The sequence below is a fragment of the Tiliqua scincoides genome, chromosome 1 (genome assembly GCF_035046505.1).
Source record: "Tiliqua scincoides isolate rTilSci1 chromosome 1, rTilSci1.hap2, whole genome shotgun sequence".
Classification (NCBI taxonomy): Eukaryota; Metazoa; Chordata; class Lepidosauria; order Squamata; family Scincidae; genus Tiliqua; species Tiliqua scincoides.
The window spans coordinates 67,227,209-67,252,896 of NC_089821.1; the positions used below are offsets into that span (position 1 = coordinate 67,227,209).

Below are 25,688 nucleotides of genomic sequence, written 5' to 3' on the forward strand. Positions count from 1 at the left end.
GGCAGGTGTGGGCAGATCTGGAGGCAGATCAAGCCTGGGAGGGGAGGCTGGATCAACTGTGGCACCTGAGGCCACATCTTAACCCCCACTCCTGGCCTGAACACACAGGCCACTCAAATTTGCATCAGTGAATTTGCTAGCACAAGTCTGAGTAGCCTCATAGGGGTGGCTGATGTGTGACATGGGGTAAGGGGTAAAAAATCTCCTCACCTTGAGTTGTGCTCCAGGCAGCACCTATCTTGCACTGGACACAGAACAGGACACTTGGCCTGCCTGTTCCAGAACAAAATAGAATTGAGCTGCCCATCACACCTGATGTCAAGGTGCAGCAGAATTCCTCTGCAGCCTTCTCTTCATGAATCATTGCTCTAAGACTGTCTCCTTCCATTTGGATGCTCAGATCAGAGATTCATGCAAGGAGTGAACTCATCTGAGGGGGAGTGGTAGGTCTTATTTGTACATGCTTTAAAAGCAAACCTTTGGGGCGTAAGAGTGTTCCTCCCATTTTAATTCAGAGCATAAATGTGCCTCAGGTGTTGAGATGTTTCAAAAATCCTTACTGGGGATATGCAAGACCCCGTCTATTTATGCATTGTCATGCTCAGAGTCTGGATGGCAGAGTGTCGGCCTGTGCATTGGCTCATAAACATGAGTTAGATAGATGAAAAAGTTGTGCTTTTATTATGGTATGTCTCAGGTGTGTCTGCATAAAATGAAGGTACTATGTAAGTGGAAGATGTATAACGTCTTTCTGTATGAAAAGAGGAGACTGAAAGCTTCCATTTTTGACTTTGAATGACCTCCAGTGTCCTGTTACATCCAATCAAAAGAAACTGGTTTATTTTATAGGAAACTGCATCTCAAACTGAAAGTGGGCATTTTTGATCTCTTTTCCTTGTGTGGGAGAAGGAGAGTCCAAGGCTTGCCTTAGCTCACTCATGACCCACCTAAGCTAGGATGATTGGACGAACTGCGCTGACCTGTGCAAGTGAGGCTGCAAGCATGGGGAAGGATCTTAGTTCACACAGTAGTACAATGAAGGAGAAATTTCTGGGTGCTGCATTGATTTAGGAAACTCTGGACTTGCCTGAAGTTGTATCCCGGAGAGACTTTGTTCTTTTCAGAGACACTGTCAAGTCGGTTAAAGGAGTACTTGGGGACACAGCGGTCCCAAGAATGGTCCAGGTCACACACCCATCCAATCTTGATCCCTATTATCCCCCCCTGGACAGAAAAACATCACTTTAGGACAAATCTCATTAAACAGCAGCAGTTCCTGGCTACTGGACAGGGGTAAGCAATTTGGCATGCACAGAACTCATTCTAAGGGACATACTCAAGATGATGTAATGCAGAGATTAATCATCCCATAATGCTCCTAAACTATTTTATTATACTGTACTCTCCTTTCAAGTACCAATAGGGTAAATATTGTTCACTTTTTCCATTCATCCTTATGAGTGGACTCCATAACCATGCTAGCAATGGTTTGTGAGTGGGTGGTAGTTCTCCCAGATTAATTAATTTAAGGGTGTAATCTTGTACATGCATTAGTCTGTCACTAAGAAGGTTCTCCCCCCGATTCCCCACCCATCTCCACCTGCAAATACTGCTATCCTGGCATCACCCTTGGAGGCAAAAACTGGTACAGTAAACAGCATAACTATTTATTTCCACACTTATTCCTATCCCTTCTGTTTCCTTACAGAGCTCAGAGCAGCATTTGAGAATCACATCCCTGCAAGGAAGGCTGAGTGAAGCAATAGGGACTATTCAAGTCCACCAGGACAGCTTCTTAGCTAAGCTGGGTGTCCAGGTCAAGCACTTCGCTGCACCATCACGGTCCTACAGCACCCACACCAGTGTCATCTGCTGACAGAAAAATTCTCACCGTGTTAGCCAACGTGGCAAAGTCTTGCCCAGCAAACTTCACTATGTCCCCTAAGCGCAGGATGGGGCAGAAAGGTTGCTCTACAGGGTCAAAGCGGCATTTCTGAATATCTTCAATGGTGAGGCTGGGTAAGATGTTTCCCCTGAGAAGGAGGCAAAAGAAGCCATCATGAGATGAGAACTGGGTCCCAAAAGAAGATGGGAAAAGACAGGAGGGACAGTCCTGAGCTTGTGTCCTTTGGCCCAGAGTTAGCTTCATGGCCAAGAATGATATGGTATGGGGATAGCTGGGCACCACCAATCTTCTTACTGGTGTGTAATTTTTAAACTCCACCTATTGCACTGACTCTGACATTTCTCCTGTTAGCAGTGAAGAAAGGTAGGGAAAAGTCTGAAGATGGTCAAAATGTGCACAACTGGGGTTGGATCTGTATTAGAGCATATTTGATGGAGATCTGATCCTTCAGCGGTTGACTCTGGTTCAACATATATGCTGAACATATATAACATACGTTTTATCCTGATAAGCCACAACTGCTGCAGCACAGCTATTGTTGGTCTGTGCCACAGTTTCCTTCTCTTGACACACAGGGCCTCCAACAATCCCCAGGGAATAAGTCACACCAGCCATGGGGCATTTCTGCGGCAGATGACTTTTTGGCAGGTTGTTTTTAACCAAAGTTCACCAAAAATCTACTAAATGCAATGTGAGCTTGAGTTTCTTACTCTAGAGTCACTCTAGTGACTCACTTCTCAAAATTGAAGAGCGGAAAGCGGATGCTGTTCTTAATGAAGAGGGTGAAGTTTTCTGCCTCCAGCATGACGGGTCTGTTGGGAGAAAAATGGTTTGAATCAACCTCTTGGAGCAGTGGATTTGGGGAGTTCTGGTGATGGGGGGAACATATGGAACAAACTAGTACTGAATCACATCCCCCACACCCTCAGAGGAACTGCCCTCTGTTCCTTAGCCTTGGGAAGCCCATTTTGATCTGGATAAAGTATGCATACATTGTAGAAGGTACCACTAAATGTCTCTCTTGACCAAGTGCATTTGATCTGAGCTCTTGACCAAGAGTCAACTGTTGCCAAAGAAAATAATCATTCCTCCCTTTGTTATCAGTTTGCATCTTAATATAATAGGATAATATAATAATGTAGGCCACCCACACAAGAGAATTCTCAGCTTCAAGGAATATTTGCCCACAAACAAAAAACTCAGTGGGTGAATGGGACAGTATGATTCCACTGACCACTTTTCCAACTCTGTTTGAAGGTATACAGTGTGAGCAATAGTGTCTTACTTTGAACAAATCAGGGATTGGGCTCTCCAACCACTTACACAGGTACAGAGTCCATCTCTGCAGGGCACCAACCCTGGATCTCACAGGTCTGGGAAGTGGCACTGTAATTAACACATCGGCCAGTCAGGATCCCTGCAGAAGGAAACAACAGCCTGTCGTGCCAACATTACAGTAAAAACCAAAGTTCAGTGTAATATGAAGCTACCTCTTTTCTCAAATCCTTTCAATGAATTTTGTGTCTCAGATACAGACACTATTTGCAATTCTTCAGTTCATGTTAATATGCCTAATATAGCCCTTAGCACTGAACACATTTGCTCACCCACAAATTAGACCACACTTAAGACCAAACCATCAGAGGTGTGATCCACATAGCTTTCTGAGAAGTGTGTTGCCATCATTGGGTTGATTGGTTGTTGAGTTGTGTTTTGTCAACTCATTTGAAGTTACCTACTAGCTGCTATCATCTGCAGCATTACTAAAAATCTTTGTGGCATCCCCCTAACAACCCTTCCAGGTAGGTCAATATTTTTCCCACTTTACAGATCCAGTCCAGACAATAAGCAGGCAGAGATATGCTTGAGTGTATACTGTATTCAGTGTACAATGTATACAGTGTAACAGCTTCATATCATGTGCCTTTGAAGTATTCTTAATAAAGAAATTATGTTAACCGTGCACAAGTGATTATGCACAGTACCCAGAGCCAAAACATTTTACAGTGAATGTTATGGTGTGAACTGTAACATGTTACAGTGAACATGTTAGAATGTTCCTCTTCTTTCAGTTCTTTCTTCAGAAACATTACGCGCTTACCCCCTCCTGTGGTGGGGACTGGCTTCTTGCATTCGCTGTCTGATTTACACACATATTTTTCTTGATTCTGGAACAGGAAAGAAATGAGACAGGTAAAGAGAAGAAACCTTTGAGGTACAGGTATTTGCTGCCATTTATCTGGTTCCCCTGCTGCTCTTTCAAGATGCATGGACTCCTGTGGAGCAGCATGTATTAAGCCCCCTCCCTGTCCTGCCTGCTGAAAAATAAGCTATCTGCTTCCAGGCTACAGGGTTAGTATGTTACAATATGTTCATATTCACATCCATACATATGGAGGAGAAATATATACAAACAATAGGGCCAAAAAGCTTAAATATAGATAAGTGCAGTTACCATCCACAAGAGCAGTACTTGGTGGTGATAACATGATCATCCTCGATTTGCTATGTTAAATAACACATGTAGAAGGACAGGGAACCACCATCTTAACTGAAGCCAAAATGGATAGAATAAAACTTCTGTTGAATTGATAAAACATGCCTGTCAGCTGAGGATAATAACTTCAGGCATTAGATGCTGTGGGTTCTAGTCAAGGAAAGTTTATGGTACAATAAATTGTTAGTCTGCGTCCACAAGACATCTTGTTGTGTCAACTCATCCAAGGGAATCTCTGCAAGGTGGGGAAGACCATATCCCACCTCTTATCTCACTACCCTCTCTCACTGCTCCTGCTTACCTCAGGGCACAAGCCTTGCACTTGATTCTTCGTCACAATGAGCTTGGTGATTATGACAAAGACGGATGTTCCCTGGTGATGGGAAAGAAGAAAAGGTGACAGGTTGTTGTGGAATGTAGGAGCACAATGAAAGAGGCAGTGCTGGATTGAAACAACCAAGTCTGCCATTATAAGCAAACAACAATTTTAACCTAGCTTGCCTACCTGGATGTGCCTATGCTTGTCATTTCTGGTACACTCAGGGCTTTTTTTCTAATGGAACACGGGGGGACGGAGTTCTGGCACCTTTTTGCGGGGGCCCCTCCCCTTCGGAGGCATTCCAGGAGGGGGGGAGCAAAACAGAGGCATTCGCTGGGTGGGTGCTGGGGGGTGCAGGGTGGGTGAGTGCTTGGCCCCTGCCTGATCGCACAACAACCCCCTCCTGCCCCATCCCCAAGCTCTCGCCTGAGCCCAGCCCGCCTCCCCTCCCCCTGCGCTCGGCTTCCCCGCGCAGCTTCCAAGCCGGTGGAGGGCGTGGGGGACATATGCCGACGCTGAGGAGGAGGACGGACAGCCAGGGCTGTGGCACCCACAGAACACCCAGGTACTGGCTTGGCGGAGGAAAAGGGGAAGGAAGTTGGCTGGTGCAACCTCCGTGCCAATCTGCAGCACGAGCCTAGGCGTGTCTACTCAGAAGTAAGTCTCATTGTGCTCAATGGGGCTTGCTCCTGGGAAAGGGTGCATAGCCTTGCAGCCTGAGAGCCCAAGCCTATGCATATCTACTCAGAAGTAAGTTCCATTGTGTTCAATGGGGCTTATTCCCAGGAAAGTGTCATAGCCTTGCAGCCTGAGTAGACAGGCAGAGGAGGGGCTCTGAGGCTGCAGTCCTCTCCACACCTTCCTGGGAGGAAGCCCCACTGCTTCTAGTGGGACTGACTTCTGAGTAGACAGCCATAGGCTTTGGCTCTGAGGCTGCAGTCCTCTCCACACTTTCCTGGGAGGAAGCCCCACTGCCTCTACTGGGACTGACTTCTGAGGAGACAGGCACAGGATTGGGCCTGAGGCTGCCATCCTATTCACAGTAAGCTCCATTCACTAAAGTGGACTTCTGACTAGACATGCATAGGATTGGGCTCTTAGGCTGCAATCCTAGGAACTTTCCTGGGAGTAAGCTCCACTGACTAGAATGAGACGTACTTCAGAGTAGACATACCTAGGATTGGGCTCTTAATCCTGGCAGACATATATATCTGCACCCATTTTCACATGCTAAGGGCAGGTGAAAAGGGATTCTATGTGTGTACAACGTGCTGTCCAGCCTTGCCAGAGATCCTCCTCATCCTTCCCCCACAAGCATGCCCACCGCCAGCCAGCGTTTGCAGCTCCTCTCCAGCAACGCACAGCAGCTGCTCAGGGCAGCAGAGATCATACAATTGCATGCCAAGCACCTTCCCAAAGACACAGAGTATTCTGATACCTGAATTAAACCATATTTAATCGCTTGTTTGCGAACGTAGCTGTTTCTGTGTGTACCTAAGGACCCCTCTTGTGTAAGAATTCCTTTTTTGTTCTTACTCCCACAGTTGCTTAGAGTAATTTTACTACATGGAACTCATGTAAGCCATTTTTCGGAATCTATTCACTGCTTCCTCTCCTCGAAGCAGTGCCACACTACATACTACATGCTACAAGTGCACCTGTACAGTATTTTTCCCCCTGTGTAGAAAAAGTAGCTAGGGGGAAGGGGATGTGGAGATTGACCGCCCAACCCTATGCATGTCTACTAAGAAGTAAGTTCATCTTTAGGGGGGAAGCACATAAAAAATATTTTATTTCTCCAATAAAAAATGGTTTAAAAATAAATAAATAAATAAATAAATAAATAAATAAATAAATAAATAAATAAATAAAAGATTGACAAGTTGTGAGTTCCTGCCCTTTTTTTTTTTTAACAAAAAAAGCACTGGGTACACTGATACCCTGAAGGTCTCAGATTCAATCCCTGGCATCTCCTGATAGGGCAAGGAAAGGCTCCTGTCTAAAATCCACACACAGTACTGATCTAGATTGACCACTGAGAGTCAAAGACTCAGTAAGAGGGAGATGCATATGACCTCCTAAAGGCTTTTCTTTCTTGTCACAGATTTCCAGGTCGGTGACTGTTTACAAACCTAGATTCAACTGTTTAAAATTTGAGCAATGCTGAGGCCCAAATTAGAATATACAATTGTGTTGTATATTACACATAACAGTGTTGTGTCGGTCATGTCGTGAGAATGGATGATGGCCGGATCCCAAAGGATCTCCTCTATGGAGAACTCATGCAAGGAAAGCGCCCTACAGGTAGACCACAGCTAAGACTCTTTCTTTATTCCTGAATGTGTCAGTAGGGAAAAGTTTATCTCCCTCATAATCTCCCTCATAATTTCTCCTTCTGTGCAGTAGAGAAGGACTCCGATAGTGGAAAGGGATGAAACTTTGTTAAAAATCACAGGAAAAGCAGAAACCACATTACCCACATCGAAAGGGAGATCTTTATGGCCTGAAGGCTGCAATTCTGAGCACCCCTTCTAGGAAATCAATCCCCCTGCACTTGCCTGGGAACAGAATCTGCTGGAGAGGGAGAGTGGAGAGGGGACCAGGTGCAATCCAACACAGTCCAGTCCACCTATGTCTGCCCAACAAAGGTACTATAGACTGAATATAACAGGATATTCATGAGAGAAAGTGCAATATCCACCCAAGCGAAGATGCTTGGTTGAAATTCTGGATATAGCCCAAAATGGAAACACTAAGATCTCCAGAGAGGAAACAACCCTGCCCTGGATGGTGCTAACGGTAATGTCATTTTCCCAGGGTTGCTAACTGGTGGTGGTGATCCCTCGATAATTGCAACAGCTCAAATAGCCCTTAAAGAAGCAATTACAAAGCTGGCAAGCCTATGACTGCTTTCAAGTTTGTCTTATATTCCTTCAGGGCTGCAGCTTAAGGCTGATGTTGACTGCTTAGAGATGTCTTAAAACATCAACAGGACATTAAGGATTGACAATCAAATTGCCAAACTGGTTCTGTCTTCTATATTTAGACCAAATACTCAAAATCCAATTCTTTAGACTACAAGACAATGTCATAAAGTCCTGAGAACCTAAGGCCAGCTTACAAGTTCCGGCCATCACATCAAAGGAGGATGCCATGTCAATACTTACCTGCAAAGCAGCTTTGTTGACTGTGGTCAGCTTTAATTCCAAGGAGTATTCCTAGGCTTGGGGTCTACAGTGCTCCTTGTGAGAGCTGTTGCCATACAGGGAGCTTTTTGGTGCAGTGGTGTTCCAGCAGGAGGAAATGTTCACCGTATCACCATCAATTGGCCCCGCCAGGGTCTTACCCCCGATAAAGCTGCAGCAGCCCCAATGGGGCTACTTGGATCTGTGTCACTGCAAGAGGTGGTGCAGATCTGAGCAGCCTGGAGCTGCCTCGAGCTGCCCAGGACTGGGGTTAGGATTTGGCCCAAGTGCCGGATCCTGGCCCCACCCCTGCTCACCTGCTGCCCACCCACAGGCCTGCCCACCTTCCCCCACCTCAAAATGCCCTCTTCCTGCCCAGCCCACACCCCCCAAGACCCCCACACCAACCTGACTCGGCTGGCATGGGTTTACCTTTGCGCCGACCCAAGGGGCTTGTGTAGCCTCCCAGCTCTCCTGGTGGCACGAAAGTGCTTTACAGCACTTTTGTGACATGATTGGGCCAGCACAAAGGTCTTACACTGGCCCATCTATGGGTTGGGATTGCACCCTCACTCATTCACCTATTATGGGCCCAATTTATTGCTGTTCTTTGCAAGCTCTTGCAATGGTACAGTTCAAGCAACTGCAGCCACATCAGCTGCTTCATTCAAATAGTTTCTGACTGGCAGGCTGCAGCCACATTGTCCATAAGAATTGGACCTTCAGAGGGTCAGCCTGGAAGGAGTTGAGCTGTCTGGCTCTGTCCTGATGAATGGGGCCCACATGTCCAGAATAAGGTCTGTAGTCATCCCAGTGGTGGCACAAGGTTGCTGGGGCCCCACATTGTGCCAGGTCCCATGTCACCCCCTGATGACGCACTGGGGGCTAGTACTGCTACTGGTATCAAGGGTTCATGGGTCAGCCTTGGTCAGTCCCTGACCCCTCATCTCAATTCTTAATCAATCTAGATCAGTTTTTCTGAAACTGTGGATCAGGACCCACTCAGTGGGTCGTGAGCCAATTCCAGGTGGGTCCCTACTCATTTCAATATTTTATTTTTAGTATATTAGACTTGATTCTACCATGATATGTCACTGCATTTTGTTAAGTTCTGATTTCCTCATTCACAATGACCAAGGTATTGTACAGTACTGTATTACGCTGCTGGAGAGGCTGACAGTCGGGCACACTCCAATACACAGGTTCAGCCATTACCCCAAGCTGACAGACAGCCCGGTGTGCTGCAGCCTTGACTTCTCTGGATTCTACCAAGCCTAAGATCTAGGGAAGGCTCCAGTCAGGTCCGGCCCAGCCATGAAGTCACCTGAAGTGGTCATCTCAGGCAGCAGATTGATGGTGGTGGTGGTGGTGGTGGTGGCGGTACCCAATACTGTCTGCCTTCTTACCTCCACTGCTCTCCTCCTACTCCTTGGATTGGAAAGTGGGGGGTAGAGAAGCAGAGGAAATGTGTAGGGGAGGAGAGTGCTAAGCTAGGACACACTGGAAAGTGGAAGAGCAGAGGATGGCTCATCGATGAATAAGGGGGACAGCATCTGGTATGCCATCTTGGGCCGACCCCAGCCCCAGCCAATACACTGTCTGAGCCCACCTCCAAGTTCTGCCATTCACCTTCATAAATTTCACTGCCCACAACCTCCTCCTGGTGCACATTTCACCAGTGCAAACTTCACCATCTTGATTGTTCTGCTCCAGCTCCAGTGTCACTTTTTGCAGAGTGGGGAGAACTCACAGCACAGCAGGGAGAACCCTGAACTCACAGCCTCCCCATTACCAGTATTCTCTCCACTGGTCATTTTACTGGAAGCAGTGGAAATGGGGGTTGAGGAGAATGAAAGCCCTCCCTGTCCTGCAAGCACAAGCTCTCTGCATGCGTGAGAAAAGGATGGGACTGCTGGGTGGAGAGGCTGGGCAAGCTATGAGAGATGGTAGGTGGGTGGGTGGTGTGGGGCACTCTCTGAAAGCTCACCACCTCCCCTTGCAAACTGCCTGAAGTAAGGGGTTCAGCTGGCTTTATGGATGGGCCACTCCTACCCTGCCTTAATACACACCCGTTTGACCGGAAGATGCAGCAGTCATTACAAACACAGAGAGGGAACACAGTGTCAATGGGACAATGTTGATGACTGCAGGATTTAGAGCAGCTGCTCCTATTCTCTTTGATAGAAGTGCCAGTCCATGCTTTGCTCACAGTGTGTTTACATTCATGCAACCTTTCCCTTTGGCATGCTTTGGATTTTTAATGGGCCTGTACTAGTTTGGGGAATTTCTTGCTCAGCTGGGGAAGGTGAGAGCAGCATTAGATTTCTGTGGCAATTGCATTGGGGGTGGAGTGGTGGTGGGGGGACGGGAAGAGGGTTATCTGCGGTCCTACAAAGTACACTGCATATATTTAGAACAGAAAGTGCTTGTGCTCACTGACCTGTCCCAAATTTGATGCTGAAGGTACAATGAAACCTGATTGCATATCCGTAGAACATTCTGACTTTAGAGTCCAATAACCTTTACCTACAGTGCTGCTGATGCCAGTAGTTTGTTCTCTCGGACCCACAGGATGGGATCTTCATGCCTGCAGCAGTATGGATGCTACTAATAATGTCACATTACTATCTGTTATGCAATGGTGGGCAGGTATATTGTGAACATGACGTCACCATTTCCCTGAGCAGACATTTTGAGCTGCTTCAAACAAGACTTCTTTATGCTCATGCATGACTCCCCAGAGCAAATAAATACTTCCACGGAGCACATGTGTATTTATAGCTGTCACCCCTTTAAAATACAAGCCAACACAACCTTCAAGGACATGTTCGCTAGCAAGGACTTGAACCACTGAAAAACAAAGCCCCCAGACCTAGCTTAGCCAAATGTCTCAGAAGGACACCATGGTCAATGGGGTCAAATGCTACTGAGAGATCCATCAGGACCAACAGGGACCCACTCCTTTGTCAAGTCCCCGGAACAGATTATATTACACAGCCGAACATCCCAAGATCCAGTTGGATTTAGATGCCGTTCTCTGTTGTGTGTCATTTCATCTTCCGGCACTTCAGTTTTCCTATTCAAAAATGTCTTTCATCTTGGACTGGGCAGTGATGGTTCCGTGGAGGCATGGAACATCTGCTCCATTGCCATGATGAGAGCACTAGCCCTGAACCTGCTTCACTGTACATTTTTAATCACAATAGCTATAGGCAGAAAAGCCTGTTCATTTCCTTTAATCCACCCCCCCTCTGGTGTACAGAGAAAAAATGGATTTTTAAAAACAAGGACATGTTTTTGAAACAGTACAGTGTTCCTGTGGGAGACAGTAGCTTCACACTATTTTTTATTGATTTTAAATAGCTAAAGTGAGAACCTATGTGAATAAGCACCCATCCTTTTAAATACTCTTTTTAAAAAGATAGGACAGGGTTTTCTTTTCAAAACCATTCCAAGCCAAAACAGCTTTAGGGTTGGAATGGGCAAAGAATGTGTTAGTTACCAGAGGTACCATTTCATTGGTGCTTGCAACAATCACATAAACACAGATATACTTCTATTGCAGCACCATTGTGGGGCAGGGGTGGCAAATATAAGACCTGCGAGCCGGATGCGGACCCCTTTATAATTAGGCTCTCCCAGCATGATAATTCTGCTCTCTCATATCTTGAAATTATGAACAAGTTTTGCACATTTCCTCTTCTGTCATTTGCAGCTAATGAGTTTCTATGTGAGAATAAAGCGCTTATTCTGGCCATCATCTGCTTAACGATGTCACTTTCTGCTTAATGATGTCTCTTCCAGCCCTCAGTAGGCACCATGAATGCTAACTTTGCTCCTCTGTATGAAATGAGTTTGACACCCCTGTTCTAGAGGCTAGTGTTGGATTTTTCAGGATACAGCTTGAAGTGCAGTGAAAAACTGGAACTACTGGTACTTTAAACCATCAGAATAGGATTTAACAAAGAGACACACGGAACAGGTATGGGGCTGCCGTGGTGGGTATACAATATGACACACATCTCTGAACAGCTTTCAACCTGTTTGATCCATCACAAGGGGTTCACATGTGAAGATGAGGTGGATGCTGGTGAACATCTAGGCATGTACTTGCATCTACATGGCAATATGCATCCAGGTCCCACTGAACCAGTGGATATATCTCTTAACATGGATGGGGATGAAAAAGGTCCTTATCTGCAGCTATTAATCCTTGCATACAACTACAGCTGGAATGAGATCTCATATACTGCTCTAGAAGGTAGTCCTAAGCACATCACTGAAAATACACTGAACTCAAAGGGACCTTCTCGCAAGTTAATGCACTTATAATAGAGATGTAAATCCAAAAGGAGAGGAGCAAAACACAGCCACTGACACCAAGAGATCCTGATTTAGGGGATCCCCCCTTGTTGTAGTTATATTCTATTACTCCATTTACTTACAAACCAAATTCCCAAGTCTATCCTTCAGCATACCTGAGGAGGTGTGACGTAATCAGCTGTGTCCATGACGTGGTTGCTGTACATGCCAAAGCCCTTCACCTTTGTCACCACAGAAGATTCGATGGAGGTGTCCCTCATCTGATAGGCCTTCTCATGCAGGAACACCCACCTGGGGAACAAGAGGCCAATTAGTAAGCTCTGGAGTGAAGAAGGAGGTAGTGCTTGATATGAAATGGAAAGATACAACAAGAAAACGGGGCAGAGAGCTTCCCTCAGGCATTGGTAGAGTTTCCAGTAAAATATTAAAATGGCTTCCTCATGCATTAGATCCTGGTCCCTGGCGGCTTCTCTCAAGCTTCTGCTTGGTGGATCCTGTACAATACATTGTGAGGTCTCAATTATTTTCATAGCTACCCTGTTCTATTGTCCCCAGTTCACTTAGTCCGTTCCTTGTCTCTTAGGGCCTACATGCACGATCAGTGTTTACTGCAATAAATGAGTACAGCATTAGTGGTTGACCAATGTCGGGCAACCGTGCTCATTAAAGGGCCTGTATAACTGGGCTGACCCTGAACCCTTGGTGCCAGCAGTAGTGGAGGTGTCCATTGCACCATCAGGAGAAAGGTGGAGGGTGTCATGAGGGCTAGCTGCAGAGCTTTGCTCCAGGGCCTCTAGCACCTTGAAGCCAGCACTGGGAACAGCTGTTACCCATTTATTCAGCTCAGTTCAGATGCCATCTTATGGCTGCCTTTCATTAAGGGGGTAAGGAACAAACAGGAGGGCCCAGCTCATGACCCTCCACACATGGGCTTGCAACCCACACTTTGGGAAACCCTGCAGTAGGTGTTGAGTCTGAAAAACTGCCTTTCTCCTTCCCTACAGTGCACCTGTTGCTACCCCATGTGGAATGATATGTGTGCCTTGTGCGAACTGCCTATTTGTTTCCTGTGACAACTTAAGTGACAAGATATTTGCAGTGCTGAATCCAGCTTTGTGGGAATACCAGACTGACTAGGGAATAAACACCATGGAATATGTGAGACTTACTTCTGAGTAAACATGCATAAGCTGCATTTATATAACATGACCAAGCATTTTTTAATTGCTTTAACAGAGAGAATCTTGGTCCCTGGGCCTCTCAAAATGTTCCTTGTTTCTAGTGACATGCCTGCCATATTTTCCCTGCTCCCATTTTCTGCTACAGAAGACTATTGCCCTTTCCAATGCCTAGCTGGCCCCTCTTGAAATCTGGCAGGCTCCGTTCCTGAATTATTTTAGCTGACTTGTTTAAGATATTTTCCCATTTTGTTGAGCACAGGGATTCTCAAACTCCCCCCCCCCATAACCCACCTGTTCTGCAATTGAGTGCACAGCAATCCCCCCTCATTCTCTGGCGCTGGGCCTCCACAGGACTCAGAAGGCATCTTCAGGCCTCTGGAAGTCACTTTCATTCACCCAGAAGTAAACCTGAAGTGACTTTACAGTTGCTTCTGGAGCTCCAACTTGGAGCCAACTGGATGCAAGGATGGGTGGGAGAGCTCTTTTGTTACTTTGAGGCTCCAGTGGATGAGGACTTTTAAAAATAAATAACCTCTCTATGTGTGTATTTGTAAAAAAAAACACTGTTTTCTGTTTTATAATATATAGGTGAACCAGACCCAAAGGAGGTTGGGACTCTTGTACTTGTAATAATTGTTTCACAGAAGGCATTTCAGTGGGGACCACTTTATTCTCCTGTATTTATTTTGTAAGCAGCTTTTTCATTCAAGAGGCATATGGTGAAAAATCAAATTATAACGAAATAAACAAATTATATGTTATAATATATAATATAATAATATATAATATAATTTCATTTATTTCGTTATAATTTGATTTTTCACCATATGCCTCTTGAATGAAAAAGCTGCTTACAAAATAAATAAAGGAGAATAAAGTGGTCCCCACTGAAATGTCTTCTGCGAAACAGTTATTACAAGTACAGGAGTCCCAACCTCCTTTGGGTCTGGTTCTCCTACTACTGGTGTTACTAACAGTGTTGTCACTTATATATCACCAGTGTACATAACACTTTATAATTTCATAAGCAGGAAACAGAAATAATACCTGATCCTGAGCATTTATATACTGCATTAGAGGGTAAAAAGAGCTTCCTATGCATTATTTTGTTGTAACAATAACCCTTCAAATTTGACCAGGATTATTTTCCCCATATTGCAGATGACAGCAGGGATAGAGGTTGAGAGGTTGTGGATGTATAAGGTCATCTGGTGAGTTAATGTAAGAGTGAACTGAAGATTTTCTAGCTCACAGCTCAGCCATTACACAACACCAGACAGGTCGCTGTTCCAAAGCAGTGCTGAGATAGGTTATTGTTGCTCCCACAAAAGTGCTATTCCATACACAGCATGTTTCTCTACTCGGAAATCAATAAGAGTCAATGTTTTGTCCTCCTAACAAAAGATTTTTTTTAAGTTGGTATCCTAACTAAATAAGGACAACACAGGACCTGGTTATTGGTCTCATTTCTTGTTACGTGCTGCCCTCTAGTGCCCAGATTTATCTTGGTCTGTTGTAACCACAGAGCCCCTTCCAGCCACTGCAGAGTAACAATACGAAGCAAGATGGATCAGTGATCTGATTTAATATACGGCAGCTTCATATGTTCAAAAGAGCACAGCCTTTCATGCAATTTGTCTAGTTTGGTCTTCAGTGAATCACAGATGAAGGGCCTTTTCATCATTAGCCTGATTTCCAGCATAACGCTGAGTACATATGCCATCTCCCCACTTATCCTTAGACAGCACCTATTACAAAGTAAGAGACATCTAGTCTTGAATCTATCATGTCCTTTGGAAAACTGTTCCAGCTGCCAATTATATTTCCTGTTAATATTTGCACTGAATCCCCAGTCTGAGAGCTTCAGTCTCCCTGCTGGATCTCACTCTGCTTGCCTAGATTAAAAACATGATCCATTATGAGACATCACTGCCCTATTCAGGTCCAGGCTCCAGAAGAATGTGTGACACCAGTGGCTGCCATACACTCTGTACTGGAAATAATCCTTTGAACATCATAAGGGAGAAAAATGAAATCAGATGCCATCACTGAAGGCTGGAAGCCACTAATGGATGAAATTAAATTACACTTTTTTTTCTCCTTTCCCCAAATCCACTTAGAAGTTGGTAAAATGCTAACAAGATTAAACACAGGCATGTTGAAGTGAAGCTTCTCTTTTGGCTAAATGGATCAGCTATTTCCCTTGATACAGAAGTAGAAAGGGTTACCTCAGCTTAGAGGTTCCTCTATTAGGGCCCGTGAAGGTGTTTAGAATGTGTGTGTGTGTGTGTGTGTGTGTGTGTGTGTGTGTAAGATTGGCACAGTTGTTGTTATTCATTTATTACAGAGGATGCAGAAGTCTTCTCTCAAGGAAGAACTCTACTTACAGGGATACTGCATTTTCCCAGCATGCAAACCACTTTTGGTCACTAGGAAAAGGGCTTCTTCCTACCTGCAGAACTATTGCTAGTATAGCAGATGCTGTGGAGAAAGTGCCTGCAGGCATAAGGATCACTAGCACAGCCCCATGAAAGCCAGGGTCATTTTCTAACCTTTCATACTTAGGTTATAATTTGGAGTTCTTTTACTCTTTTGGAAGCTACAAGCACAATTGCACTGAACAAAGAAGCAGCAGCAATTCACTCCAGGAAGGCTTCTTCTTCTTCTCCCTCTAAGTATGCCCTGATCTTTTCTGAACCTTTTGTCTCTTTAATGTGTGTTTTTATTTTGTTTTGGGAAGCCTATGCACTCCCCATCTTCCCCCACCCCTAAGAGACGGGCCCCCTCTGCAGCAGCATCACCCCTTCTCCATTATGTAGTGTTGGGATATCATGTTGCTGAATTTGGGGCTAGCATGAGCATAGTGGTTTTAACTGGTTTTCTTGTCTGGGGCTCTTGATTTACACAGTTAACATAGGGACCAAGATTTTGATGGCTTTGGTAAGAATATGTCTGACTAGGTAGGTCCCCACTCCAGTGCATTCATTGAAAGGTCTGTAAGGGGTTGAAACTTCTTTAAGAAGACAGACGTGTTCCCTAGTGACGGATTTTAGAGCCAGTTTCCTGTGTTGTAGCAAGGTAAATGGATACTGATGAGATACTGACATAGGCTTTCTCTTGGTATATAATAATCTCCAAAAATGATTGTTCCTGCAATCCTGCAATCTTATTCTGAAATGATTTAACTCAAGAATTCACCTTACATTGTGTCCTGTCATAAAATGATTATTTTTAGCCACTTTGAATTGAACATGATAAAGCTAGATATGCATTTTATGTCAGTTCTGAGAAGGCAATGATAAATATCTGCAATAGGTTGCTCAACTCATTTGCATTTGACATTTGCAAATTTTCTTCCATGTGCAATCTATGCCAGTAGCAATTCAAAATGGGAAAAGAGATTATCTTATCTTTAACTAATTTTGGTTGGTGTAGGAATATGATGTTAAGTATCACAGGGGTCTGATGATGAGTTATGTGTAACCTGGAAGCATGCATGCTCCATCAATATAAGTCTTTCCAACAACACTGTGATCTGCAGAAATGTTGCAGTGTTGCAGAAATGTTGGTGAAAGCTTCACTGAATTACATGGGACTGTGCTATACAAGATACTACCTTACCCATGTGTGAGGCCACAAACATTTTGCATTGTATGGAATGCAACGGAATTCTAAAGTGGTGTTAAATCAATGAATTACAAACTGCACTTCATTCTTGGAGCCAAGGGGGTGTCTGTTCTGTACGGTAATTAGCCAATGCAGAGGTAACTTGAGTTTGTGCTGCTGGTGCATTTTTCTTCCAGTAAAGAAGGAATGCTCTCAGGATTTCTGGCTCAGCAAGCAGAATGATGCAAATAACTGAATACAACCATGAAAATGTCAAACTTAAAATGTAACGAGAACTATCAAAGGGGGAAGTCAGAACAAAGTTTTAAAAACAAGGAACACTGCAATGCAAAATCAAACCCTCCAAAACTTGTTTACTAGGTGAGAAAATGGGATATGATAGGCAGTGATTCCCCCTTTTAAATCACCTTAAACTCTCTGGAAAAACAAAACCCTCTCATGTATCACCAGCCTGAAGCTCACAAAATGGCTTGGACATGGGGCAAGAGGGGCTTCAGGAATTCTCCAAGGCCGGCCCAAACCATTTCTCCAGAACAAAAAAAGCACTGACTGCGAGGTGGTGAATCACATTTAACAGTGACAAAATATTGGCATCTAAGCACTGGGGAACTGCACAACCTTGAGGATTAATTGTGAGTAAGACCCACTAACAATAATAATTTAAAAAAAACTAATAATCATGGAAAACTGAAGCCCCTCTGCTTTCAGTGAGACAGGCAGCCCATTCTTCTTCCTGGGCATGTTTGCATAGAAGTTAGTTCCACTGAATTAAATAAAGCTAATTCCCAAGTAAGCACACATAGATCCAACTTCTTAAATGGTAATCCTAAATGCATGTCAGTGGGCTTCATTGAAAACAATGGAACTTGCATCTGAATAAACATGCCTCGGGCCCAAATCCTAACCAACTTTCCAGCACGGCATAGTGGTGCCAATGGGATGTGTGCTGCACCCTGCAGGTGGGTGGCACTCAGGGAGTCCTTCTCAAACTAAGGGAATACTTGTTCCCTTACCTCAGACCGGCATTACTCTTATGTCGGTGCTGGAAAGTGGGTTAGGATTGTGCTGTAGGATTGCTCTGTTACAGCCCTATTCTAAGTAGCGTGCCTGCGGAACACACATTCTGTCAGCACACACTGCTGCAAAAGCGCTGTAAAAGTGCTTTGTGGCGGTGTTATTAGCCGGTGTTCTGGTGGGAAGGGCTGAGCCTTTCCACATGCACTGGTGGCCTTCCAGACACCTGCTGGAGCAAGTGAGTCCAGTGTAGGGTCGGGGGGAGGGGGGCGATGATGGGTGTGGGGATGGGATGGGCAGATTGAGCTTAGGAGGGGGTGGGATTGATGGTGCCAGCATGTGCTGTATCCTATGCTCCTTCCTGGGTCCAGTCCACCTGAACTGATCAACACGGACTTGTGCCAGCAATGTAGCTCATGAGGAGACCTCCAGCAGCCGAAATTCCCCCACAGGGTGCAGTGTAGCCCACGCCAGTATTGCTGCATTGCCGTATGGGGATTTAGTTAGGATAATGTTGGTAGCCCTGGGGCCTGTGCATTTATTGCTCTCAAAAGCAACTGCCTAAAGAACCACATATGCATCATTCTGTTAGGCCCCCTGGAAGGCAGAACTTACAGGCTACTTTCCCTCAGCAACACTTTATCTGAGAAAACACTGTGTTTCCCCGGAAGAAGGAAGGATGCAGAGGGGGTGGGCAAACAGAATGGTTGGCAAGACCAAAGTGCTATTCACACTAATGGAACTCTGGTTAACATCCAGGGGGAGGGGAAACTTCATCCAAGCACTCAAGCAGAGCTGGGGGAAGGTAGTGGGGGCTAGGCAAGGGCAGCCGCCATTTCCTGTCATCAGCCCCTTCACCCATATTTCTCTGGAATGGTGCCCAGGAAGCAAGTCTGCGCCAGACTGAACAAACTCTCACACTTGTTCTGATCTTGTTGCAGCTCCCACATAACACCACCCCAGCTATACTGCTAACCTCCCCCCCCCCCGATATCGAGTCACCTGTTATATTGCTGCCACTCTCACCATATCACCCTCTCTCATCACAGAATACGACTGTGGAGAATACAAATTCTTATCTATATAGTACTTTTATAGCCCCATCCCAGTCATGTTTACTGAAAGATCCACTGATCTCAGTGGGACTTCCTGGTTCTTTTGCAGTCTGTCTTGTGCTTCTCACAGCAGCCATAAAATTATATTTTATGGATGAGGAACTGAGGAAACAGTGATTCATCTGGGGCCACGCAAGAAATGAATGGCACCAGTGGAAAAGAACTCATTTTCAGCATTCATGCAAGAAACCTTGAGTTTCTAGGAGAAAAAGGCACTATAGTGAATATATTGTATTTTCTCCAATATAATAGAACACTCAGCTTCCAGTTCAACATTCTAGCCACTAGACTACATAGTTGCTCCAATCCAGATCCTTCTTCACAGGGCTGCTGCCTCCTCACAATCACTTTCCAGTGTTTGTAGTCAAGTCAAAAGGTGAAAAAGGGCAACATTGACTGGGGAATTGGGCTTTTGCCTGGCAACACAGACCTGCACTGAGGTTGCTGCTTCCACACTGTGGGCTTGTCACTGATGGTTTTCACAGTTATCATAACTTAACACTGGGGTGGCCAAACTTTCAACTTTAGGGCTCCTGGACACCAATGGTGTAGAAGAGGGAATTTCAACAGGTGCAGCTTGTCATCTCACAGGTGACAAGTTGCACCTGCTGAAATTCCCTCCTCTACACAATTATTATAGGTCCAGGATCCCTAAAGTTGAAAGGCTGACCACCTCTGACTTACTGCTCCCAGGCCTCAATTTTATGCATGTTATAGCATGCAGCCACACCAAGAGGGTGCACCGCATATGGTGACGGGGTGAATGGCTAGCCTGCAGGGGGTATGTAAAAATATTTTTCACTTACCTCCTGGTAAGCTGCCCGATTGCCTATGGATCTCTTCAGATATATGCCAGCCATTTTGGTAGCATATGTGTGAGGAGAGAAAAAGGGTGGGGAGGTTTTGGAAAGAGGGGATAAGATCCAACATGCACAACTGCCACCAGATCTAACCCCTCCCTTTCCTGATGCACCCCTTGATTCCTCCCCTTCCCTGCCCATGAACCACTACCCGCCCCATGACAGCTTACCTGCTCCAGTGCAGGTTGCCAGCTGCCACAGTAGGCCTCCAATGCTGCCACTGCTTTGTGGTGGTGGCGGCTTGGAAATGGCCAGTGGCAGTGTACTCTGTGCACCATTGGCAGCCACTGTTCCATTTTCTTAGTGTTCTGCTACTGTGCATCCAATGATAAGACTGGGCAGTCATTTACTTGCTGGATTTCACAAGTTACCCCACCCCCACAAGTGCCACCACTGCAGTTTATTCTATCACAGTTATTATCCCCATCCCTTCCCTCCCCATTCCAAGCTGATTTCATTCAAACTGCTCAAGTTGCTCACAGTCTAATACTCCAGAGCCTTCTCACAGAGCCATCATCCCACACAGTCATCCCTAGATGGTGTCTTCAGTCCTCAAACATAATCTCTGAACAGCAATGTCAGTCATAAACTACAATCCTGAAACCATTTTATCTGAGCTATTCTGTCAGAAATCAGTGAATGACTCCAGAAGTGGATTGAGGATCAAAAACTGCAGTTGCCATTCTAACAGTCAACAGACTTTCCTTGCTTCCTTATCCCTTTCTCACAGCTCTCACAGTGACCCTTTTGCCTGCTCTGTGCATTAACAACAACCCCCACCAATGAAATAATCCTCCATGCATCTTTTCATTAAGCACAGTTATCCACTGCCATAGTTACTGTTCCAGGCATGATACATAGCTACCCATTTCTGCATCTTCCCACGTACAAACCTGCACATGTCCTTCATTTGTGTTCATGTCCACACGAACACCCATTCCATATTGTCACACATTGCGTGAATTTCAGACCCTGTGTTTCAGACCCTGGAGCATCCATCCATGTGGTACAGCCAATTTAACCTGATCTCCACAAATTGGGGTAGCACACCTGTAGTAAAATTTGCCTCTCCATGTGAAACTAGACGCTATATTTCAGAGACCATTTTCAGGTTTCCACATGGCAGTGAATTCAGAAGCACACACTGCAGTGCAAAGTATGGTCTGAATCCACCCAAATCCACACCTTCCTTTGAAGAAAAAGATTATTATTGTGTAAGAACAATCTCGCCTACATATCCACACTCCCCAACAAAGTCTCCTGTGGGACCAATATGCATTCAGCTACTCAGAGTCCCTGCTGGACAAATGGCACAGTAGCTGCTAACCATTAATGTTCATATACTACAAAAATGACAATTCTCCTCCACCTATTAAAATGATTTCCTTTGGGGAACTTGTGAGCAGACATCCAAGAACTGAGTTCTTTGAATTTCCTTGGAGACTAGTTAGATGACGAAACAGGCCCTTTGCAAAAGAAGAGCCCTTCTTGTTCCGATCCAAAGTCTCTCTAAACCAACTTCCTGCTCCCCACAGTGGTTCATCAGATACTTCCAAGAAGCCCGCCAGCAGAGCTTGAAGACTCCTGCTGTTGCTCCCCACCTTCTGGTATTTGGAGGTATACTATTGCTGAACCTGGAGGTTTTATATCACCGTTATGGTTGATAACTGGAAAGATCTACTCCATATGAATTTGTTTAATACCCTCTCAAGCCCGTCTACGTGAGTAGCGATCACCACATCTTATTCCAGAAGTTGTTGTGACGCTGAACCCAATTCTCCTGCCTCTTGAAAAGAGCCTCTCAACTCCAGCACAGCAGAACCATTTTCCAAACACAACCAGCAGCTGGGAGCCTTCCTGCCACTTTAATAATAAGGCAAATTCAAAGACAGTCTCACTCTTCCCCCACCACTTTCCTAATTCCATCTTCTATACAACACCTTTCTGCAAAGACCTAAATGAAGTATCTTTCAAAGGTGATTTGTGGGGTTTAAAGCCTTATCTAGCCTCCACATTCCCACTATAAGGATATATTGCCCCATTCACCTGCCTTCCCTCACCCAATGAAGTAGGAAATGATGAGCAACTGGACAGCCCGGTTGATCACGCCGACGGTCCAGCTCTTTACCACCACTGATTTGGTGGTTTCATAGGTGAAGAATTCTGCAACCCAGTTCATGCTGGAGGAAAGACAGGGCATCAAGGAACAAATCAGCGAGCCACAGGAGAATGGCAAGGTGTCCTGGTGAGTCTCAGAGTGGACACTGTGGTGCAATCTGTCCCACGAGCAAATTCAGAAGCTGTCTTCTCAAGACATCCAGCTGGCTCCCTCTTGCGCTTCTCTGCTGCCTACTCTAGGCAAGCTGGAAGTGCTGGGACCCCTCTAGTAAGATCTCTCCCCACCCAACACTACAGTGATGCTATCAGCTGAAGGTGGGGCTTCCCAGCTCATCAATTACAAATTGGATTCTAGCAAGCATGTGGATGAAAGAGATCTTAGCATTAAATAATGAATCCACAATTGCTGCATTTTCCCTGAGTGGTGTTCCGGCCTTACAGATGGCTTATGCAGCGTTAGATCTTCTTACTGTCAGAAAGTGGGGGTAGGGAGAACTAGGAAGGAGGAAAGAAGGCGAAATCCCATTTACTTTAGCACAAAATTGAAGACAGGGATGACTGTGGAATGATACCAAGTTCCCATTTGCTTTCCAGCATCGTGAAATCAGGAGGGTGTGTGAGCAGCAACACAGGGAAACTCCTGGATGACCCTTTGGAGGATGGCTGAAGGGATACAATGCAGCTTTGTTTTCCAAAGCACATTCCACTCTCAAAGGCAGCAAATTCAGTCAGTCCTGCGCAAGAGTTCAGTGCACCCATCAGCTACCATCTCTTGGGACAACATCTGGCAGAGATCGAAGTGAGGCATAGAGCAGATCCCAGGTCTATGCAGACAATGACTGTAGCATGAGCAAACTTTTGACAACCTTGGCAAGATAAGAAGCAAGCATTCAGGTTCAACCAAGCAGGATCAAAGGAATTATTTCAGTTTGTTGTGCCAAGGGTACAGCCATGTTTGTGTGGAGAAGGGCAGACAGATGATTACTTACCAATTACCAAATTTGGAATTTATTGCTTGCAATCACTGAACTGGAAAGTATAGCACAAATGAGAAGGGTGTGTGAGGCAATCCTTTATGCCGTTGCACCTGTCTCCCAGGCAGAGGGTTTGGGTGGGTTTCATAAACCTTGGGTTCATGACAGGCAGAAAGAGATCAAGGAGTGCAGTTGTGGCTAACCCCAACTGCCCCAAACAAGGGCAGCTTTTCCTCACCCAGCCAGGTGAAAAATGGGATGTTAAAAAAACTCTTTCTGTGCAACTTTGCTATTATCTGGTGTCCTTCACAGCTAGTCATTCTAGAGCAGAATTTCCTAAATTTCTCATGGCTGAAGTATACATCGCACTTATACCCATGAAGCTGAATGCTTAAAGCATGAAAAAGTAAACATTAACCATCCTGTATGTCCACAGGTTTTCAAGGCCAGCAATAATCCAACAATTTAACGTATCCAGGTGAGAAGACCACGACTGTGTCAAAGGATTAAAATCCAGGTTGTTAAAAAAAGTCTGTTTCGTACTGTAACTTTTCCAGAACATCATCAGGGAAACGAGCCTAGATAGGACATATTGCTAGAGAGAAAGCCAGAAACAGCAACATGTCCATGTGTAAGTGATGCATTCTGGGGCAGGGGGAGGACAGAACAGCAGAGAGGTCAGGGTGGGAGGGGTTTGGGACCAGAGGCCTCCTCCAATGGATCCTATCCTCCATATCAGGCTGCAAAGCCCAACATGGAGCTTTTCAGGTATGTGACAGCAAAATAGTCGGCACAGACTCAAGTAGCCCCATTGCGGATACAGCGGTGGCCATTTTGGTGCCACTGTTCCTTTGGGCTCTGGGAACTAGAAGATCAGGCTGTTACACTCCAGAATGACTCTGCATGAACCAACATCTAGAAAAAGCCCAATAAACTTTCACTTCTACTGCAGAGAATTACCTACTACCTTACTTAAGTGGTAATCTAGATTCAGAAAACAACTGAGAAAGCATGGGGTGTGGGTACGTGGCTAAATGAATAGGCTGCCACAACAGGGGCCCTGTGTCACATGCCAGCCCAATGATTGGCCCAAGTACTATAGCCTTGGAGCCAGGTGTGCCTGTTTGTGATGCTGTGAGATGCTAAATGTTCCATGAGGTGCCTCTAGTCTGTTTCCTGCTGTGATTAGAAAGCAGCTTTGTAGGCTGGTCAGTTAGGGTTCCAGGCCTGTCTGTAACCCTTGTTTTGTCCGTGGCCTGGATTTTTGACTAGCCAAACAGAATGCGGATGTGCTATTGATTAGGGCAAGCTCCTTGCCTAGGCTTGAATCTGTTTTGTCTGGTTTCTAGCCTACATCTCCGAGCAATGGGCTACTAACACTAATGGGCTTGCCAGAATGCTGCTGAGGGCCCCCTTGTGACTTATCCTAGTCCTTCCACTGGCAAAAGGTTCCTTCCAGTTAGTGAATTCCTACCATAGGACCTCAACCCTTTGCTACTTAAGGACTTGTGCATTTATTTTAAGAGTTGCTTTCTCCTGAGGGAGCTATCTTCCCTTTCTCTACTGCAGTTGAAAGGGTATTTCTTGGAAGTGTGTATTTGTTTGCATGGTATAAAGGGGCTTGAACTCCTGGTGCTGAGGTTTATAGAAGTCATTGCTCTCTCACCTCTTTGCTGTCTATGTCACTGTAGTTACTACAAGGGGGAGGAGGGGGGTGTTTTGTGTGTGTGTGTCTGGGGGACATCTATGTTACTCTGTGGCCACTGGTGTCAGGACTGGGTGGGTGTGCTGGCTGACTCCTTGTACATTGGGCTGCCATGATTGCTGGTTTCCCCCCTTCCCCTTTGTGCTGGAAGGCTTCAGAACAGAGATTCTCAAACTAGGCATCACAGTGCTTTGGGCTATCATGACAAGTCTTCAGGGGCATTGTGGGCTGCACGCTGGCCAAGCCGCTCTGCAGCATGAGCACCAGAGACCTCGAAGCAGAGGCTTTGCTCTGCTCGACGAGGGCCATATGTGATTTGGTGTGGACCCTACCTCCCTGCCTGAGTGATTTTACACTGATTTTTATGTGTTTTTTTTCCAGGTTTGACCCGGAAGTAGGTGTTGATGATGACATCACATCGTGTCGTCAGCAATTACTTCTGGGTTCTGTGACCGTTGTCAGCAGGTGCAGGGCATCACAAACTTGGTACCTTTGGGAAGTGCTGGTTTAGGATATAATGGACCTTGCTCTCATGTTGCACCAACATAGCAGCAATGTCAGTGTAATTTCAGAATTGGATTACACTGTTATTATGATAGTAATGACACTGTCCTATGCATGTCTACTCAGAAGTAAGCTCCACTGAGTTGAATTGGACTTCCAGGTACATGTGAATAGGAGTGCAACCTTAGGATGGAGATACAACTCAGCAGCAATCCTATAAATATACTTAACCTGACAGTAATTCAACTCAGTGGGGCTTACTTCTGAGTAGACATGCAAAGATTTGTGTTGGAGGTGACCATCTGCTCCAGTACTAGGAACAGGCTAAGCAACAGTCACAAAAGGTTTCAAGATTTACAT

The 25,688-nt window shown here is 45.3% G+C and overlaps 1 protein-coding gene across 1 annotated transcript in view; it reads right to left on the bottom strand.

Annotated features, from left to right (window-relative positions):
- Positions 1–22,209, bottom strand: part of P2RX3 (purinergic receptor P2X 3) — a 33,205-nt gene extending 10,996 nt beyond the window's left edge. Inside the window, exons 1-8 of the mRNA XM_066635376.1 lie at positions 22,088–22,209; positions 12,386–12,521; positions 4,705–4,776; positions 4,008–4,074; positions 3,230–3,323; positions 2,641–2,718; positions 1,892–2,033; positions 1,088–1,224 (exon numbers count right to left, since the gene is read on the bottom strand). Of these exons, the coding sequence (XP_066491473.1) occupies positions 1,088–1,224; positions 1,892–2,033; positions 2,641–2,718; positions 3,230–3,323; positions 4,008–4,074; positions 4,705–4,776; positions 12,386–12,521; positions 22,088–22,206 (845 nt within the window). The 5' untranslated portion in view covers positions 22,207–22,209. The remainder of the gene's footprint in view (positions 1–1,087; positions 1,225–1,891; positions 2,034–2,640; positions 2,719–3,229; positions 3,324–4,007; positions 4,075–4,704; positions 4,777–12,385; positions 12,522–22,087) is intronic.
- Positions 22,210–25,688: the final 3,479 nt, after the last annotated feature.